Below are 20696 nucleotides of genomic sequence, written 5' to 3' on the forward strand. Positions count from 1 at the left end.
GCTTCCTTTTGGAAATGAGGGGAATCAGTTGAGGATACAAAATCCTATGCCTCAGGGGGAAAAATGTAAATAAATACTGCCTTTTCAGATGTTAAGGTAAAAACCCCAAAGCTTATCGCATTCGGTCTGTGGTATGTTCTTCTTTCTAGTTGGAGATTCCCAACATCCAAAAACAGAGGAAGCAGCTCGCTAAATTGGTGTTAGACTGGGATTCGGTCAGAGCCAGGTAAGGTACGGACGAGAGGAAGACCACTCAGTGGACAGCATGCAGGTTTCCAGATTCACGCACTTGACCCACAGACCAAGTCGCACCCACTTACACCTGCCTCGAGGGCCCATTCTCCCAAGTGTGGCAGTGGGAATGATGTTAGAACATCCTGTTCTAGGATAGTGGAGCGTAGGAATAAATAGATCTGTGATCTTAGCAGTTCCTGAGGGTCCTGCCATGTCCAAACCCTGTGTGGTTGTGATACTTTCATGATCGAAGGCTGCGCCCAAAGGGAGAAAACTCCCCGTAAAAGTAAGTAACCATCCCAGAGGGCTGCCGACTTGTGGCTGCCAGATGACTGTCTGTGGTGCTTCGTGGCAGGACTCCAGCCCAGCTCTGTCCTTGAGGGCATGTGTATCCGTGACTTATGCGGCTTTCTCCGTGGATGAGAATAGGGAATATCTATGGAGGCAGCTGCCGCCTGCCCCGACCTTTCTCATGCTTTACCACAAGAGTTGGCAAACATTCCATAAAGGGCCGGATAGTAAATATTTTCAGCTTTGCAACCCAGATGGTCCCTTTTGCAACTTTTCAACTCTGCTATTGTAGTATAAAAACAACCCCGGACCATAAGTAAATGAAAGCCTGACCGTGTTCCAATAAAACTTTATTTAAATAAAAAAAAAAAGGTGGCTTTGTTGATCGACCCCTGTTTTGTTAGCTCTCACTTTTTCTTCTTTTAATTTTTTTAAATTACTGCAGTGTAACTGACACATGATGTATTAATTTTAGGTGCACAACATTGATTCGACAATTCTATACGTTACTCAATGCTCATCACGATAAGTGTGGTCACCATCTGTCACCATGCAGTGTCCTTACAATATTATTGATTATATTCCCTTTGCTGTACGTTTCATCTCCGTGACTTGTTTATTTTGTAACTTAATTCTCACTGCAGTCCTGTGAAGCAGAGATGACCATTTCTCTCTGGCAAATGGATGGAGATATAACTGTCATTTACTAAGCTTCTACCTGTCAGATGCTTTTTTTTTTTTTAACAGATTTAGAACATCTGTAGCAATGCAACATGCAGCATTTCCTCGTTCCTGAGATGCTGGTGACTATCCGTGCACCACTGACTAGATATCTCCTTGGGGGAGGGCTGAAGAAACACCACTCCATTAAATGTACGGGTCACTCGTTAAGACATGTGGTGATGTAGGACATACTGAGATGATAGAGGGTGCGTCTAAGAATTAACACATGGTAAAAATAATTGCCACCACTTACCGGACACTTGCCGCGTGCCAGGTATGGAGCGACGGACATGACGTGTCACCTCCTCTGATTCCTCCACCAGTTCCTGTTCATTCGCTCATTCATGTTTTCGACAGATCTCGATCGGGTGCATCCTGTGTGCCCGACTCTGTGCTGGGGACTAAATTCAGAGGCCCCCTCAGTGAGGACTGGAGAGGGAACAGGGGTTCTGTTCTCTCGGGAAGAGACTCCTTTTCTAGATGAGAGAGGAACCTGCACAGATTCTCTACATGGCTTGCTTCACGCTTTGTCATGTGTACGTCTGTAAGGAGAATCCCCGAGCCAGGACCAGGAGTGGGGCCACCCTGAGGTAGACTTTTGCTCAGGATAAGGAAGAACGTTCTAATGGTTCGTTAAACAAGGCCGTGAATGCTCCCTCCCCGGAGCTGGTTGAGCGACATTACAGGTGCTTGTGCCCCAGGAATTTTACGTCTACAATACAGGTATCCCGGAGGGGATTTCAACACTGGTTCTTGATCTGCGTTCAGGATCTTGTTCACTTTTAACCAATCAAAGCAGGTATCAGAGAAACACACAGTTGAATATTTCACCTTTACTTATTCCTGTGGCTTTTCCCTGAGGGAAAATGACAGTATCCAATGACTAATTACTACCTAATTCCTAAGGAGGAATCCCTAATGGGGCAGATATCATATGCACACACGTGCACATGCATATCGATTTGTTCTCGATTCCTTATGACGGTTCTGCAAAGTGTTTGTTATCTTAGCTTTACAGATGAGATTACTGAGGCACAGAGAGGTTAAGTCATTGCCCAAGGTCACACAGCTAGTGTGGGAGAGCCAGGCTTCAAACCTGAGCTTGTCAGCCTCCCAGGTCCGTGCTCTGGCCACTCCATGGCATCGCCAGTCTTGCTTAGGCAGACTTGCCAAAGGCCGGCTTTGGAGGAGAGCCTCATCAGGAACTGGGAAGAAGGTAGAGCCTACTGTTTTTGGGGCAGTGCAGCAGCTGGGAAGCTTGAGCAGTTGCTCGCACGGGTTTTCATGCTGCATCTCTGTAATATCCATGTTTACATTTAAATTGCTTCCACAATAGCAGACATAATTCATATTCAAACAGAAGGTCAAAGCACACCTGAAAACCAAATAGAAATTGTTTTATAATTTTTTTTTAACGTTTTATTTATTTTTGAGACAGAGAGAGACCGAGCATGAACGGGGGAGGGTCAGAGAGAGAGGGAGGCACAGAATCTGAAACAGGCTCCAGGCTCTGAGCAGTCAGCACAGAGCCCGACGCGGGGCTCGAACTCACGGACCGCGAGATCGTGACCTGAGCCGAAGTCGGACGCTTAACCGACTGAGCCACCCAGGCGCTCCTAGAAATTGTTTTAGATTATTACCCCTCCCCACCCATGCACTCCCCTACTCTTGCTGTGGTATAATTCTTTCCTTTTTTTTCTCAGTCCTTTTGACTTGATGTAAATTTTCCACATTATGCTTTAGACTTTCTGTAAACTTCATCTTTAGAATATTAATATTACTAATAAATTAATATTAATTAATTAATAATTAATATTAATTACTAGTTAATACTAATATTAATATTAGAACTACAGATGTTTTTAGTTCTACATGTGTTTTCCTAGCTATGGATTGTTAGCTGCATGACCAAAGCTCGGTCTTTACTTGCTGGAGGTAATCGCAGATGAGGATGGCAGCAGGAAGGGTCCCAGGGGTCCAGGAGCAGGACTGACTCCCGGGGGCACAGGAACATTCCAGATCAAAGCAGGAAGCACAGGAGTGTTTCATGGCATGGTTTCCAGCAGTGGGGCGTGTATGAGACAGGATTATACTCCGAGCAGACAGCTGCAACCAGCACTGCAAGAGTCCCATCACAGTGGGGATGTAATGTCTCTTTTTGCTTGCTTCCATTCCTAGAGGATAAACTCAAGAGGAGCTGGCATCCTAGGTACTCATACCGATCCCAGGTAGAATCGGCTGTGGGGAAAGAGTCTGTTTCCCTCAGGGCCTTGATTCCGCAAGGTTGAGTATGTGCAGCCAGCTCTCAGATGCTGATCGCCCCCATGTTTTACAGGTGGAACCAAGCTCACAAATCTTCAGGAACCAACTTCCAGGGGCTTCCTTCAAAAATAGATACCCTAAAGGAAGAGATGGATGAAGCTGGAAATAAAGTGGAGCAGTGCAAGGTACAAGACTTCCCTGATACATACGCGCTTGCATCGGTCTGCTTTTTACAAATGATGGATGAAAGGCCAAATGTTGCAGATTATTTAGCGTTTGGCACAAATACTCTGAGTGATATGAAAAATGCGTTCTAGTTTCTTCTGCCTTCTTTATTTTCCAAGACTGTATTACTTTATACTAAGAATAACATAGCCTTTAAAAAAATTTTAAGTAGGGGGCGCCTGGGTGGTTCAGTCATTAAGGGTCCGACTTCAGCTCAGGTCATGATCTCGCGGTGCATGGGTTCAAGCCCCACGTTGGGCACTGTGCTAATAGCTCAGAGCCTGGAGCCTGCTTCCGATTCTGTGTCTCCCTCTTTCTCTGCCCCTGCCCTGCTTGCTCTCTGTCTCTCTCTCTCTCTCTCTCAAAAATAAACAAACATTAAAAAAAAATTTTTTTTTAATTTTTTAAATGACAGAAATGCCTGAGCTTATTTAAAATAAGGAATAGATGGGGAAAAAGAGAAAACCATAGCAAACCGTATAAAGTTACAACTGTTACAACAACGTACATAGGGGTGCCTGGCTGGTTCAGTTGGTGGAGTGTGCAACTCTTGATCTCAGGGTTGTGAGTTCAAGCCCCATGTTGGGTGTAGAGATTACTTAAACAAATCTTTAACAAAAATGCACAATAGGCACAAAAATAGATCTGTGGAATAGCATAGTTTTTCTAGAATCAATGTTATTACTTTATTTAAAAAAATTTTTTTGTTTATTTATTTTTGAGAGAGAGAGAGAGACAGAATGAGAGTAGGGGAGGGCAGAGAGAGAGGAAGACATAGAATCCGAATCAGGCTCTAGGCTCTGAGCTGTCAGCACAGAGCCTGACACGGGGCTGGCACTTGTGAATTTCAAGATCGTGACCTGAGCCAAAGTCGGATGGACGCTCAACCGACTGAGCCATCCAGGCGCCCCTCAATGCTATTACTTTAAACAATGGAATATACAGTAAAGAGGTCATCATATATCCGTAGAGAAGGGAAAAATTATTTTTTAAATGTTGCTGGGACAATTGGTTTGGAATTTGGGAGAAATACTATTTTTTATGCCATTAAATAAATTACAGATTAGATGGTTAAGTGATCTCATTCTCTGTACATCTATCTGTGAAGATAGATCTTTATTCTAAATGTTATTTGAGGTGTTAAAGAAACAGGTCTTTGGTGAGTCTTAGGGTCATTGACCTAAGCTTTTCTTCCTCTTACTATTCAGCATTTTTCCAAAAATGGTCTCTATTCTATTAGATAGTGTTGGGACTGTTATATTTTAGTTTGTATAAGTCACGCTATAATTCATTCTTCAAGATAATTAATTTTAGGATCAATTAACTGCAGTAAAATGAGTTGTTTAAAACTGAACTCACAAAGTCATGCCATAGCCTTTGCATTTGAAAAGATGACCTTCAGATAAATGCTTCTGATAAAATGGTCTCATAGTGGCTTATTCCTGTTCAGAAGAGTTACAGAGGTCTTGGGAGTCTGGACTGGTGCATTATGGGCTGATGTGTCTTCTCTTGACTTCCACCCCAGAGCTTCTCAATTCAGATGGTGAAAACTTGTGAAAATATCTTCTGTCTCTGTATGCTAACTTCTGGGTAATTTCCCAACATCTAAGTTCTGTTTCACTGATTTTCTCTTTAGCTAAGTCTCATCTGCTGTATAATTAATCAACATTGAGTTTGGAATTTCATTTACTGCATTTTTCCATTCAAATTTCTTCAGGTCAGCCTTTTTTGATACTATGATATTGTTCTCTAGTGCCTGTTTTTTTTTTTTTTTTAATGTCTTTAACCATTTTATGTATACTTACTGTAACAATCTTTGGTAATTCTGTTTCCTCAGTGAGAGTGGTGGGAGTTTACTTCATGGTAGATTGTTTCTTCCTGTGTTTTGTAATTTTGTATTGTGAGTTCATTTTAAGAGAGACTTTATCTGTGGGACTCTTAAAGATTGGGAGTGATTTTCCCTACAGAGTATTACCAGTTCAAGGCCATTTTTAACTAACTTTAACTTTCTCAGTTTGAGGATTCCTGAACCACATGTATTATAAACATAGACTTCAGACCTTCATGAAATCAGGCTGTATTTGTAAAATCCAGGAAAATATTTTTACTTTCCCAATGCAAAACACATATACTCTATTCTTTCCATACGCTACTGAGCGAATATTTTCTGATCCACCCTTCCGCTGAGGATATAGTTTCTCGGGGATCTTTGTGTGTGATGTGAGCATACTTGTCAGTTACAGTTCCTCACCTTGCCGGACCCACGGCTTCATTTTCTGTCCTCTGACTCCACGTGACTGCCAGACTCCAACACCTTGGGCCGTCAAGAGTGGCATAGACCCACCCAGGTCATCCCCAGCTTCCACTTGTCAGGCCTTTTCCTTTAAAAAAAAAATCTAATGCTTCAAGTTTTTATTTAAATTCTGGTTAGTTAACATACAGTGTAATATTGGTTTCAGGAGTAGAATTTAGTGGTTCATCACTTACATACAACACCCAGTGCTCATGCCAACAAGTACCTTCCATAATGCCCATCACTCATTTAGTCTAACCCCTGCCCACCTCCCACCAGCAACGCTCAGTTTTTTCTCTGTCGTTAAGAGTCTCTGGGGCCCCTGGTTGGCTCAGTTGGCAGAGCATGTGACCCTTGATCTTGGCGTCGTGAGTTCAAGCCCCATGTTGGGTGTGGAGCTTACTTTAAAAAAAGTCACTTTTATCGTTTACCTCCCTCTCTTTTTCTTTCTCCTATGTTCATCTGTTTTGTTTCTTAAATTCCACTTATGAGTGAAAGGCCTTCTCTCTTCCTTTGTTTTCTTTCTCCTCTGCCCTGCCCTCTTTCTCTTTTCTTTCTCTCCCTTTCTTTTTTGGAGATGTGTGGTGGGTCTCCATGAATTTACTCCATTGCTTTCCCAGTTATTCTAAAAGAATGTTTGTTATTCCCAACTAGCATTTCTAAGTATTTTCATAAATGAGAAGGGCCTTCATGTTAATTTGTGCACCTTGATGCTAAAAACAGAAGGCAGTACATTTTATAAATATATACATATGTAATTCAAATACAATCTAATTCAAATATAATATAGGAAACATATATATATATATACACACACATATATATATACACACAGTTGCCTAATCTATCACTTTTAAGCAAATTATTTAATTTTTATAAGCAATTCATCTACATTAGTTCAAGTATCAAAAGCATAAAGCAATATACAGTAAGTCTTTCTTCCACCCTTGTCCTGCTTCTACCGAATTTCCTCTGCTCCCAAAAGGTAACCTCGATTGCCAATTTCTTGTTTTTTCTTCCGGAGATATTTTTATGCTAATGTGGCAGCAAAAATATAACATTTTTTTCTCTTCTATTTTTACACAGGTGGTAACATAGCATAACTAATGCTTTATACTTGGTTTTTTTTTTAATGTTTATTTATTTATTTTGAGAGAGAGAGTGGGGCAGGGGCAGAGGGAGACAGAGAGAGAGAGAGAATCCCAAGCAGGCTCTGCACTGTCAGCACAGAGCCCAATGCAGGGCTCAATCTCATGAACCATGAGATCAGGACCTGAGCCAAAATCAAGAGTCTGGATGCTAAACCGACTGAACGACCCAGGCACCCCTATACTTCACTTCTTTTTTTTCTTTTTCTTTTCTTTTTCTTTTTCTTTTTTTTTAATGCTTATTTATTTATTTTGAGAGAGAGAACCAGCCAGCATGGGGAGAGGCAGAGAGAGAGGACAGAGAGAAAGGATCCCAACCAGGCTCCAAACTGTCAGCGCAGAGCCCGACGTGGGGCTCAATTTCACCAACTGTGAGATCATGACCTGAGCTGGAATTAAGAGTTGGACACTTAACAGATTGAGCCACCCAGGTGGCTGTATATACTTCACTTCTTAATAAGGAATATTAACCGTGTATCTTGGAGATCTTCCCACATCATTCCCCTAATAAGCTTCCTTTTTTGTTGTTGCTGTTGTCCCAACGTATGGTTATACCAGGCAATTGATGGACGTTTAATCTGTGGCTCTTTCCATGACGTTTTGCTCTAAGAGCTCATGGATATTAATTCTCAGATGCCATTTTCTTCAGTGACCTCTCTTCTCTTCCACTCACCAGGACCAGCTTGCAGCGGACATGTACAACTTTATGGCCAAAGAAGGGGAGTATGGCAAATTCTTCATTACGGTAAGCACCTGGCCTTGACAAAGTATGAAAACATTGTAAAAATGGAGTCATTTTAGTTTTTTTGTTTTGTTTTGTTTTGCAAAAGATTTCATTTTTGGTTTTGCTCAGCCATTGTGTGTGTGTCCATCCGATGCTAACGTTGCTTTTGTTTTTGAATGTGGGTCTGTTCTCAGTTATTAGAAGCCCAAGCAGATTACCATAGAAAAGCATTAGCAGTCTTAGAAAAGGCCCTTCCCGAAATGCGAGCCCATCAAGGTAATGTAACCTGCGTGCTGGCTGATGCCTCCTTTTTGCCTCTGCCACTTGCGCTCTGTTCTTCTTCACCCTGACTCCTTTGCATGCATTTCCTTTGGATAACGCCTTTCTCCTCGGAGAGTACTGTTTCCCAGCATAATCTCATCTTTCCTCGCCGCATTCTCTAATTTCTTCCAAACCCAAATTAACATACTAATGGGACATGTGCAATTCTGACATGTTCAGTTGCTGGACCCTTTGGGGGAGTACCTGTGTGTGTTTTTGTGTCTTCTCCTTTTCCGGGTCAGTTATTTGTTCCCTTGGGTTTAACTCTGACCCTGCGACTCCAAGAGCATACATTCTGGGGAAAATATTGGACTTTGAGAAAGGGATTTTTAGAAGCCAGTACTTGATAGCCCCTCATCAGGCACTCAGTTGGTGGGAATGAACCATGAGGCCATAGGCAACTTCCTTCCCCCTCTTCCTTGCCTGCATACAAGGCTCTTGTTCTCAGCACTCACGTTCTGCCCTCCATACTCAAGCTTTCAGCAGACTTTACCCACAAGTCATGAGTGGACTGAACTTCCTTCTGATGTTTAGTTTTAGCCCAACATTAGAGCTTTTGATTCTCATTTTCTCATTTGCCATCAGAGCATCTACCAGCAGAGATCCAAAAACCTGGTTGAGGCAGAAGTTAGTCTGTCTTCTTTGGACCTATTGTACTGTTTGGTTGTGTAGACCCCGCATTTGGAGCCTAGGTTCCCCCTGCAGAACCTTTGGTCTCAAGCCAGGTGCTGAGCGCAGTGACTCTGTGATCGCGAAAGAGAGCGAGCGTGTGTGGGTGTGCACGCACACCGGCACCCTCAACAACGCCACTTCTCTAAATTTGAGGAGGCCCCGATCTGCATAGGCAGATCTTCACCCAGCTCGAGTGCATACATCTGATGAGCTCTTCCTAGGGCAAGCTGCTCTTGCTTTCCTTCGTGATCCGGTTTCCTCGTTTGTGGATGACGAGGTCAAGTCCCCGTGCGAGGGAATGAAGCTGCTGGCGTACATCCAGCCTTGCAAGGGGCAGGCTCTTGCCGGGCAAGTTCCGAGCTCCAGGAGTGTGTTTTTATGGGATACCTACCGTGTGCCTGGCCCCGTGTAGGACAAGATGGTAACCGTCATCATCTTAGCCTTTGAATGAATTAAAATCTGGTTTGGAGCTGACGAACAAGCACAGCAAAAGGGAAGATTGGGTTTTGTGAGCAGGACTTTAAAAAAAAAAAAAACCCAAAACAACCTCTTTTTTTCCCAAGGCTGTTTTCCCTAGAGAAGTAGGTCAGCCAGTGACAGGGAACAGGAAAGTTCATTGTTAGGGCTGTGCTCTTACCCCTCCTGCCCTCCTTGTCCCCAGAGCCCCTTCCTGGTGACAGTTCCCATCTCACCAGCGTCTTCGGCCTCACGGCCTCCTCAGTGCTGGTTCCCTCTGAGGGCCTGCTGTGCCCTGAAACTCCACACATCCCAGAAAGCAAGCCGATTCTTCCCCTCACGCCAGCTGTCCCTTCGTCGTCCGGCTCTCCCGAGTGCCGCCTTCCTCCAAACCATCCGGGCTTGAACTTGGAGCCACCTGTTGCCGGGGTCTGCCCTTTCTGCCTTCTGCTAGGCCTTCTCCTCCTCTCGTGCCGTCCCCCCGGGCCTGTGTCACTTCACGCGTGAACTGTGGAATCAGATATCACTTCTGAGACTCAAGGTCCCTGGACCTTTCTCAGCTGGTCTTCCTTGGTCTGTTTCATTCATCTAAGCCCCCCTCCTTTGAGAAGCCTTCTCTGAAGCCAACAGCACACACCTTGTCTCCTGAGTCACTCTAGCATCTGTGGTCTATGCCAGAAGTCGCAAACAGCCACATCTCATTAAAAAAAAAATGTTGCCATCATTGAAACACCAGACACCTTCATGTAGCAATCTGGTTTCTGGCTTCTCCTGGAAGTTGTGGGAGTCTGGCAACCCTGGATCTGTTTTCCTACATGGCAGCATGGGTCGGGCGCCAGGCGCAGGGCTGGTATGTCCCTGGTCCCTGTGGACAACTGCATTTGTGACCCTCATCTATACCATTTTTTGGCCGTGACTTAGCAAACATGCGTTGTCTTGTGAATGAGTGTTGTATGTTTACATGTGTGTCTTATATTTATTTGGGGGGGGGGTGTTGTGAACTGTGGGTGCCGCTGTGGCAGCCAGCACTTCACTGGTCTGTTGTGTGAGAGGCTGGCATCCTCAGGGCGGTTTGGCTCAGGAGTCGTCTAGGTCACTGGTTCTCACGTCCACCCTCTGCCAACATTACACCGCGGTGGGGGGCAGGGCACACCGTAGAGTGTTTACTAGAAAGTTCCAGCAGGTGTTTGGAGAACACCCAGCCCTTGCCGCCACGGAGTCAGGCATGTGGGGTGGCCGTGATGGCAGGTGCCATTTGCAGAACTCCCCTGGGGCACTCTGATGTATCTCCCAGGGGAGGGGTCATGTGGCCGTTTTCTGCCTGATTGAGAATCCTCGTTTTAGATGAAAGGGACAAAGTATGCGGGGGAAGGTCTGGCCTCTGAGAGGGCTATCACGGAGAAGGGCCAGGCCCCTGGATGCTCTTGCTGCTAGGAATTATGCTGACCATGGCTGGGGCTGGAGCCGGGGCCAGGGCCAGAGATGAGGAGGGCGCCTGCCTCTCTAGCCCTCACCTCTCTTCAACCGGGACCCCATTCGCTCTTCCCATCGATTCTAGCCTTGCACAAGCTCTCAGGCCCAGGGACCTGGGGATTCCATTCTTCTTCCTCCCACTATGTGCAGATCACACGATGGGGCCTGTCCCTGCTCTTTCATGTAGTGGAGTCTAAGAGGACACACCAGGGTGATCGTGCCTGCTTTGAACTCGTGGTTCGAACAGCAGAGCGGCTGAAGGATAATTGTCCATTGGTGGTGCAGAGGAGGACGGGAACCTTTCCCGTCACTGGAAGGAACTAAGTGTTCCTCAGCTGAGCATTTTTCTTGGGCCGGTTTCCCCTCTTCTGCGTCCGTCTGCTTCTTGGGCAGCAGTAGATATGCACAGGACCCGCAGGCGGGCCAGACCCAACCGAGTGCTTCTCATCCCAATGGGACACATCCATTCGCTAAACTCTTGTTTCTGTTTTGCTGCTTTATTGTATGTATTTCTGCTAAGCTGCCTCAAATCTCTTATGGAGTGGAGCAGAGTATGTGACCCCAAAATAATATAAATGATCGCTTTACTGCTGGCACAGGCTTCAGCCTCAGCTGCTTTGGGGCTGCGGATCCCGCGTTGTTCCCTACGCAGACTGTTTGGGACCTGTCTGGGGCTCCGGCATTCAGAAGCACTGCATGTCACGGAGACGTTGCATTTGCTACGAGTTCCCATCGGCCATCTTCCGGTCTTGTGTGATGATGCTTGGCTTGTGTTTAAAATCTTAAGAAGTTATTTCCTCTTGCACTGAGGGAGTCCCTTAGATGGAAGGCCAGTGCTGCTTTGCATGGCTGGAATCAGTTTCCTTCCAGTGAAATCAGGGTGCCTAGACGCATCCTCGGTGTAGGGCCAGGCAGCCCACCAGTCCCATGCAGGAGCACCCTCGTGACTTCAGCTGGGCCGCTCTCACGGGGTGCCACAGAGGGTGTTCAGGGCTTCTGCTCCGCAAGTAACCTCCCAGCCCCATGCCTATTTTTGCTCTAGTAAATGGTAAACAGCAAAAGCAAACAGAACAGATGTTTCCCCTTTTCCCAAAGCCTCAACCACCAGTCCGCTTAAAAAAAAAGATCCCCTTTGGTAATTTGTGGGAGGAAAAAGACTCCCCATTGATGCCGTGAGGTTGTTGGGTGTCTCACTGGATGCTTTGCTGCTCTAGATAAGTGGGCGGAAAAGCCAGCCTTTGGGACTCCTTTGCAAGAGCACCTGAAGCGGAGCGGGCGTGAGATCGCATTGCCCATCGAGGCCTGTGTCATGCTGCTTCTGGAGACAGGCATGAAGGAGGAGGTAAGGGCGCCAAGCGGGCCTGCTTGCCGCCGTCTGTACTGTGTAGACCCGTTGGTGGTTTTCCCACATTTTGAGACCCTGCACATTAGACACTGTGAATAAAACCAAATTCATAGGAAAACAATACTTACCCTTCTCGCCTGCAGTACACTCTGACGACTTTCTTTTGTCCCCTTGATTGTTTCACGTTAGACTCTGGCTGTGATTTGTGGCATTGACTTTCATGATGCATTAAATGGACCAGAGCTTCCGTGAACTTTGTTCGTAGCGAGAATCTTACCCTCGTGTGGTACTGTGCAGTTTTGGTGGAGGTTTATTTCATGGGTATGGTAGAAAAACCCAGGAGCCGAGCAGGTCTTGTTACTTACTCCCTGTGTAGATAAGGAATTCGGCACACAGTAAGCTCATGGTGGGGGGATGAAAATCAAATGCCAAGTCTTTTTTTTTTTTTTTTTCCTTTTAAGAACCGTATTGAGGGGCACCTGGGTGGCTCAGTCGGTTAAGCATCCGACTTCAGCTCAGGTCATGATCTCGCGGTCCGTGAGTTCGAGCCCCACGTCAGGCTCTGTGCTGACGGCTCAGAGCCTGGAGCCTGTTTCAGATTCTGTGTCTCCCTCTCTCTCTGACCCTCCCCCGTTCATGCTGTCTCTCCCTGTCTCAAAAATAAATAAACGTTAGAAAAAAAAATTAAAAAAAAAAAAAAGAACCGTATTGAAGTATAATGTAGATAGAAAAATGTATGTATCATAAGTGATGCATTGATAAATGTTAACAAACTGAGCCTACCTGTGTGATCAGCATCCAGATCAAGGAACACTCTAGAAGCCCTCTTGTGTTTGCTTCCAGGCACTGCCCCATCCCCACTGACATGACCCCAACTTCTAGTAGCCGAGATCAGAGCTTCTCAGCCGGGGCTAAATTTTTTCCCCTTTTGGGAGCGATTTGGCGAAGTCTGGACACATTTTTGATTGTCACGATCTTGGAGAGGGGTTGCTCCTGGCCTCTAGTGGGTAGAGACCAGGGCTGCTGCTAATAAGCAGCCTGCAACGCACAGGACAGGACCATGATGAGGAATTACCGCTCCTGAAATGTCAGTTCTGCTGAGACTGAGGAACCCTGCTAGATTTATTTTGCTTAAAACCCGAATCTCATAACTCCTGGACCAGTGTCTTCACAGTTCTGCCTTTCTTGGGCGACCTTCACGTGTTTTTCTCCAAGTAACTTTTAGAGCAGTGAAAGTGACTAAGGGGCCTAGTCTAACAATTTCTCATGAGATGTCCATTAAAAAAAATACAAAAGAATCCTAAATTTAGAAAATCTGTAGCAATCAGCCTTGTGGAAGTATAAAATAGCGCATTTAGATTTCTAATAGAGACAGGTATTTTAGCAGCGGGGCAGGGCACGAGTGCTCGCTGATCGGGAATGCGCTGCTCTCTGCCTGCGCTTGTCCTCGTCACCCTTCCTGGCAACCCTACAAGGCAGGCAGCGTTCCCGCCCTCGGAGAGGGGTCTGCAGGGCCGGGGCAGAAGGCTCTTCCATCGGATTTGTACTGCCGCCCCCAACTTGAACTTGACACTGATGGCTTTTTGTTGTCTTCAGGGCCTTTTCCGAATTGGAGCTGGGGCCTCCAAGTTAAAGAAACTGAAAGCTGCTTTAGACTGCTCCACTTCTCATCTGGATGAGTTCTACTCAGACCCCCACGCTGTAGCAGGTGAGCCGCAAGGAGTCGCCCTCAGGGTGGGTGGCAGGTCGCATCTCAGACAGAGCATCAGTCAAAAATCCAGTTCTGGGGGCGCCTGGGTGGCTCAGTCAGTTAAGCATCCGACTCTTGATCTCAGCTCAGGTCATGATCCCAGGGTCAGACGTTCAAGCCCTGCGTTGGGTTCTGTGCTGAGTGTGGAGCCTACTTAAAAAAAATTTTTTTTTTCATTTTAGGTTTAAGTGACAGATAAAATTGAAATGGTCTCCCTATATAAGTTTAATTGGAAAAAACTGAAAGGACAAATAGAACAGTGTGCAACTCTTGATCTTAGGGTCATGGGTTCGAACCCCACATGGGGTGTAGAGATTACTTAAATGAATAAAACTTTTTTAAAAAGCTGAGTGTACACACACACACACACACACACACGTCTTTTCTGTTCTGGAGGGTTTATTTGTTTCTTTGTTTTCCTGATTATTACGTAAAAGGTAAAGGTGGTTTATAATCCAGATATTTGGAGACATGCTTGTATTTCCTTCCCTTCTTTTTTTTTTAATAAAAAAAAAATTTTTTAATGTTTATTTTTGAGTGAGAGAGCACAAGCAGGGGAGGGGCAGAGAGAGAGGGAGACAGAATCTGAAGCAGGCTCCAGGCTCTGAGCTGTCAGCACAGAGCCCGACAAGGGACTCGAACCCATGAACCGTAAGATCATGACCTGAGCTGAAGTCAGATGTTCAACTGACTGAGACCCCAAGTGCCCCTTTCCTTCCCTTCTTTCACCTTCAGACTCGAGATCTTCCTGGGGAAGTGATGTCTATTAGAAGGTGACTTTGAAGCTAATTTTATTTTCCATTGATCCCTCTCTATATTATGCAAGAGACAGAATTTGTTTTAGGAGCACCTAATTCTCTAGCCACTCCCGCTGGTTAGTGGCTTGTTCTAGATACTCTCGGAAGGTGGTAACTGAGATCATTTCAGCTTGCAAAGTAACACATCCCAAATTCCCATGCTTACCCCTGGACATACTCAAAGTGAGTGTTAATAATTCCAGGTGCTTTAAAGTCCTATTTACGGGAATTACCTGAACCTTTGATGACCTTCAGTCTGTATGAAGAATGGACCCAAGTGGCAAGGTAAGTTTAAAGAACACGGAGTTTTATAAGTTAAAGGAATATTATGGAATATTATGTTCCCTTCGTGAATTATCTTACTCTTGGGGGATATAGAATAACATTAAAATAGCACATTCGTTATTTAGCATGCTCTTAAGTTTAGGGTGAAAATATTGAGTGTGAGTATGATTATTAGTATAGGAAAGTCACCCCTAGTGCATTGGCTTCAATACGTGTGATGTATGTCGATGAAGACATATAGTGGAACCCGCACTCATAGATCAGCTGATCCCAAGCCCCTTTTATAATGAAGACAGCCCTATAACGGGGACAGGTGACGTAGTGATCAGTGGCGATGTGCCTGGTGAACTGTGGACACTCAGCAGGGCAATAATACAATGTTGATGGCACCAGTCATGACAGTTTACACTTGCTGAGCATTTACTGTGTCCTAAGTACCTACTAATCTTTGTACCCATTACCTCCTGTAATCCACAATCAATGACCTAAAGGGAAGATGCCATTATCCTTATTTTACAGATGTGGAAACTGAGACTTGGGGAGGAACAGGGCCAAGGTAACAGCAAGTAATTGGCAGAGTGGGAATTTAGACCCAGACCTGTCTAAAGACCCACAGTCCAAAGACTGTGCCTCTATCTTTGTCCCTTCCCCTCCACCCTCAGCTTCAGTCTGTCCAGGAGCCGCTGGCAGCTTTGTCCAAAAAGTCCCAGGGGCTTCGATCTGGCCCACCAGCCTGCCTTCCTGTTAGCTTGTGCCTCACGGTTCTGACTCACCTCCTCCGGCAGGTCCCTAATTCCTCACCCCTAAGGGAAGAGGAACAAATCTCCCTTCCCCTCCACCCCTTCCCCGTCTTTAGCCACTGTCACCCATTCCCAGCAGATGGGCCGCTGGGTCTGATGAGCTCGGTTGCAACAGGAGGTGGGGCTGCCCCATCGTTTTAACCGCATTTGCGCCAGAACCTTTGTGGCCACAGAATGCGAAACACGTCCTGGGTAGGTGATGAGGTTTTTAAAGTCAGAATAAATTCTTAGTTGTGGTCATATCCTTGGAACCTGCGTGTGGCCCAACCTGTTGTAAGGGTCCATGTTTGTGGGGCTGAATAAATGGAACCCAACATCAGTGTCAGGTAGGGGAGCTTTCTGGGGTCTCTTTTCTTAGGTAGCCTCTACTCCTCCCGAACTTGATTCTTCTCTCAGTTCTGAGACTCTCAAACTCATCCCTGTGAGGAAATACACTTTTCAAAGAAGGTATCTGTTTATTGGTGTATTGATTCCATATACTTGAGAAATGTCAGCATGGGCCACCATCCCATCCCGGTGACACATCGACTGGCCTTTAAAGTATCATTGTGTTTGGGGTGCCTGGGTGGCTCAGTACGTTAAGCATCCTACTCTTGATCTTAGCTCAGGTCTTGATCTCAGGGTCGTGAGCTCAAGCCCTGTGTTGGGCTGCACATGGGGCGTGAAGCTTACTTAAAGTATAATTACGTTTGACCCCTTCTTGTAACTCCAGATTGCTTCATTTGTGGAGGATGTTTTAGATCCAAAGGTATATTGTGTGGGCAACTTCTAACGTGCTCTCCTCCTGGCGGGCAGGGGTGACTGATCTCATCTGGCCCTTTTTTGTATCTGTGAAAGTTTTTGTGTTGGAACTGTAGAGCAGAAGAGCTCCTGCAAATGCTTCAGCACAGAAAAGGGCTTCTTGGCCTGGAGACTTTTGGAGTGGCATGAAGGGCAGGGAAAGACACTGGTACCTGGGTGCCTGGGAGCTTGGCCACCTCATGTGTGGCTGGGCCGACGAGAGATCTGGGCTCCATGAAGCCACACACAGAGATACGCGTTTTCTAGACAGAATTTTCGGTGGTGTCTTGTCTCACGAGTGCCGGGCATTGGCACGGGCAGTTTGCACGGCGATGCTTCTGGAAACTCACAGTCACTCGGTGGAATCAACACTCTCATCCCCTGTTGGGCACGTCAGGAGACTGAGTCTCAGTGAGGCTAACCAACTGCCCAGAGTTAAATATTTAGTTGGTATCTGACTCCAAATTTATTTATTTCCAAATCTACCCTGTGTCACAACTGTGCTTTCTCTGTCAACGAAGACATTGCTGTTAATGTAGCCTGTTGACACAGGTGTTACTAATAGGTGTTTTGATAAAGAGTTTTGATAAAAAAATACCGGGTTTTTTTTTTCCTCAGTGTGCAGGATCAAGACAAAAAACTTCAAGATTTATGGAGAACATGTCAGAAGTTGCCACCACAAAATTTTGTTAACTTCAGGTACGAATGACCAGCATTCTGCAAATTAAGCTACCAAGCCACAGCGACTCTGGAGTGAAGAAAGGTTCCACCTGCAGCAGAGGCCACTTAATTCAAGCGCACTACAGAAGTGCTTTGGAGGGTGCCGGGGGGGGGGGGGGGGGGGGGGGCGCAGGGCATGGGATTTGTTGTGTGTTATCGTGCTGCACGTGAAGCACCTGCATTGCATCTGCACGAACACGTGAGTCACCTGGTCAGTTTACCACTGCAGCTACGGGGAAGAAGGTTCTCGTGGAAAGTTGGCTTGACTGCACGTTGGATTCAGAGTCTAAGTTGTTCTATGGGGGCACGCTGAGCTGACTTAGTTGGTGGAGCATGTGACTCCTGATCTTGGGGTTGGGGTTGTGAGTCAAGCCCCACATTGGGGATAGAGATAGATGGATGGTTGGATGGATGGGTAAATAAGTAAGTAAATAAGCAAGCAAATAAGTAAGTAAATAAGATTTTCCAGCATGTAAAGGCAAAAATTAATAATTCTATTTTCTGCAATAGTGTTTTTATACGCTACATAAATTTATCTTTAATAGAGCATCAATCATCCCATTAAATGAAAGGTCAAGAACTGGAGATGATGTATTGCTTTACGGAATAGCTAGGTTTCTAAGAAAATTTACCACAGAATAAATTTCTAGAATTTAACCTCTATTTTCCTTTTGACTTAAAATGTGACTCTGAAGAAGCATAGAGAGGATAAAAGGTAGCCCTAAGTCATTGAAAACCAAAGAGAATTTTGTACAGGGGACTTGGCCCAAAATGACAAATACTTGTGAAATTTCTGGTATGTTACCCGACCTTTAATTTCAGTCCTGGATTCTACCACTAAACTAAGCTAAATATTCCCTTTTAATACCTTAAGTATCAACTTTGCCTTAGGAATATGTTAATATTTTTAGTAACCTTCATTGCTTCATTTAGCACACCCAGCCTGGGATTACAGATAGTCTTGGTTAGAACTATGGTGGAACTTTGGGATTTGGCTTCTTTTTTTGTTTATTTTACTCTTTATAATTTTTACTAATTGTATTTGTAATAGGGAGTATGTTCCCATAGTTCAAAATTCAAAAGCTGTACAGAGAAGAATCTCTCACATATATACACATACATACATTTCTTTCTCTTACATGCTTCCCTTTTTTTAAAAAAACCAAATGGTAGTATATATTGTATACATCATTCTCTTTAACTTCTTTGCTGGATATACATCCTAAAGATTTTTCCATATCAGCACATAACAATTTTTTATGGCTGCATAGTACTCTACTGTATGGATATATTATAGTTTATGTATTTAAAAAATTTTTTTAGTTTTTTTTTTATTTGTTTTGAAAGAGAGAGCAAGTGGGGTGGAGGCAAAGAGAGACACGGGAGACAGAGAGAGTCCCAAACAGGCTCTGCACCACAGCGTAGAGCCCTGCTCATGAACTGTGAGATCATGACCCGAGCTGAAATCAAGAGTCAGATGCTTAACCAACTGAGCCACCCATGTGCCCCCCCCCCGCTTTTTTTTTTTTTTAATTATTTTTAAGTTTGTTTATTTATTTTGAAAGAAAGAACAAGCAGGGTAGAGGCAGAGATAATTTTTTTTAAGTTTATTTATTTATCTTGAGAGAGGGGGCGGGGCCCAGAGAGAGGATTCCAAGCAGGCTCTGCACTGACAGCACGGAGCCCAATGCAGGGCTTGAACTCACAAACCTCGAAATCATAGCCTGAGCCACCCAGGTGCCCCTGAGGTGCTGTGCTTATATAGAAGAGAGTATATCTATATGGTAAATTGGAGATTTTCATAATTACCACATAAAGCATTTTCAAATACAATTTCCTTTAAGCAGTGTACCTATACTTGTATTTTTTTATGTTTGTATTAAAATATATTGAGCCCACAGCTAATCATATTGTAATTGAGGGGTACATAGGTAGGGCATAAAGGAGAAATGGATTAGAAATATACAGTAAATAGGGATTGACTCATTGAGGTTTACACATGAGCTCTTTTCCTCTTCCAAGCCCTAACGTGGGGCTTTCTGTTCTCTGAAGCAAAGAACACAGGACTTTGTAAAATACTGAACCTGAGGCAGATTCTGATTTAGCGGCACTCTGCAGTTAGCACCTGAGCCATCTGGAACTGAGCATGTGGGCAGGAGGATGCTATAAGTGCAAAGGTTTCAGAGTACGTGCTTCCTCTCTTCTCGTTTCTTCCACAGGTATTTAATCAAGTTCCTTGCAAAGCTTGCCCAGACCAGCGACATTAATAAAATGACTCCCAGCAACATTGCAATTGTGTTAGGCCCTAACTTACTATGGGCCAAAAACGAAGGGTAAGTCTTCCCCGTATGCCTGGATTCATCTCTTCTCTCCACCTGGTGGGAATACATTCTGGTGTAAGATGCACTTCAGAGTTGCGCTTCTGAACTTGGGTTTTTCCATTTAGCCAACATTCTTGGAACACAGCTATGAACTGGGTCCTGTCCCCGGTGCTGGTCACATGCACAGTCCTCAGAGGGTCCCACTCTTGGGCAGTCAGGCAGATGAACAGCTGTGGCACAGTGATGAGCTCTGCACATAGTCTGTGCTCGTGGGGATGCTGTCACAGATGTTACAAAGTTGGATGACCATGGTACTTACTGAAGGAACACAGCACAGGCTGAGAAGTTCAGGGAGAGCCTCGCACGGCACTTGGGCTGTACTTGGATGAATGAATACCTTCCTGCAGGTATGACCAGATAAGCAAAGTCATTGCAGGCATGGAAGGGTCTGGTTGCTAATTTGGGGCTGGGAGTGCTGTCATATGGTCTTGTATAATCAGGGGCCAGGAGACTGTGACTGGGGATTATGCAGCCAGAGCCAGGTTCTGAAGAGCCTCACGTATCTTGCTGAGGTTTAGAACGAATTTAAGGGATCATAAGTGGTCAGGGAGGCATCAGGGTTTCTAAGCAGAAGAATGACTTCATCCAACCATATTTGGAAAGATAATTTGCTGGCACTGAGAAATGTGGATTGGAGGAGAGGGGTCAGGGAGACCAGCTAGAAAGCTCCTGGAGAATCACTGACACTGACATTTACTCTGTCCAGGGGCATAATAATTAACCTCATTTCAATTCTCACGAATAACCTTTCTAATAGGTGCTTCTGTCCTCATTTTTACAGAAGAGGACCAGTAACTTGCCTAAGTTTGCACAGCAGGGAAGTCATGGGACCCCCAGGCCACATCACGAACCTTCCCCACCACCCCAGGACTCCCTCCATGTTTCTTCATATTGGAAAATCATGGGCAGTCCTCATCTCCATTAAAAAAAAATGCAGTGACTTTCTGAATTAAAACCTTTCTCTTTTTTTCATTTATTTATTCACTCATGCCCGCCCAACCATTACGTATAAGATT

General features: G+C 45.0%; 1 protein-coding gene across 5 annotated transcripts in view; it reads left to right on the forward strand.

Annotated features, from left to right (window-relative positions):
* The window catches only part of ARHGAP17 (Rho GTPase activating protein 17), an 89270-nt gene that overhangs the window by 45974 nt on the left and 22600 nt on the right, over nucleotides 1-20696 (forward strand). For all 5 annotated transcript variants that reach the window (XR_015245634.1, XM_086692668.1, XM_086692669.1 and 2 more), the window contains exons 6-14: nucleotides 150-226; nucleotides 3584-3695; nucleotides 7853-7921; nucleotides 8095-8176; nucleotides 12037-12164; nucleotides 13764-13875; nucleotides 14918-14999; nucleotides 17198-17278; nucleotides 19519-19632. Coding sequence is in view for 4 of the 5 variants with exons in the window: in XM_086692668.1 (XP_086548794.1) it covers nucleotides 150-226; nucleotides 3584-3695; nucleotides 7853-7921; nucleotides 8095-8176; nucleotides 12037-12164; nucleotides 13764-13875; nucleotides 14918-14999; nucleotides 17198-17278; nucleotides 19519-19632 (857 nt within the window). In the remaining variant the exon portion in view is untranslated. The remainder of the gene's footprint in view (nucleotides 1-149; nucleotides 227-3583; nucleotides 3696-7852; nucleotides 7922-8094; nucleotides 8177-12036; nucleotides 12165-13763; nucleotides 13876-14917; nucleotides 15000-17197; nucleotides 17279-19518; nucleotides 19633-20696) is intronic.

The sequence above is a fragment of the Puma concolor genome, chromosome E3 (genome assembly GCF_028749965.1).
Source record: "Puma concolor isolate L17-30 chromosome E3, mPumCon1.1.hap2, whole genome shotgun sequence".
Taxonomy (NCBI): domain Eukaryota; kingdom Metazoa; phylum Chordata; class Mammalia; order Carnivora; family Felidae; genus Puma; species Puma concolor.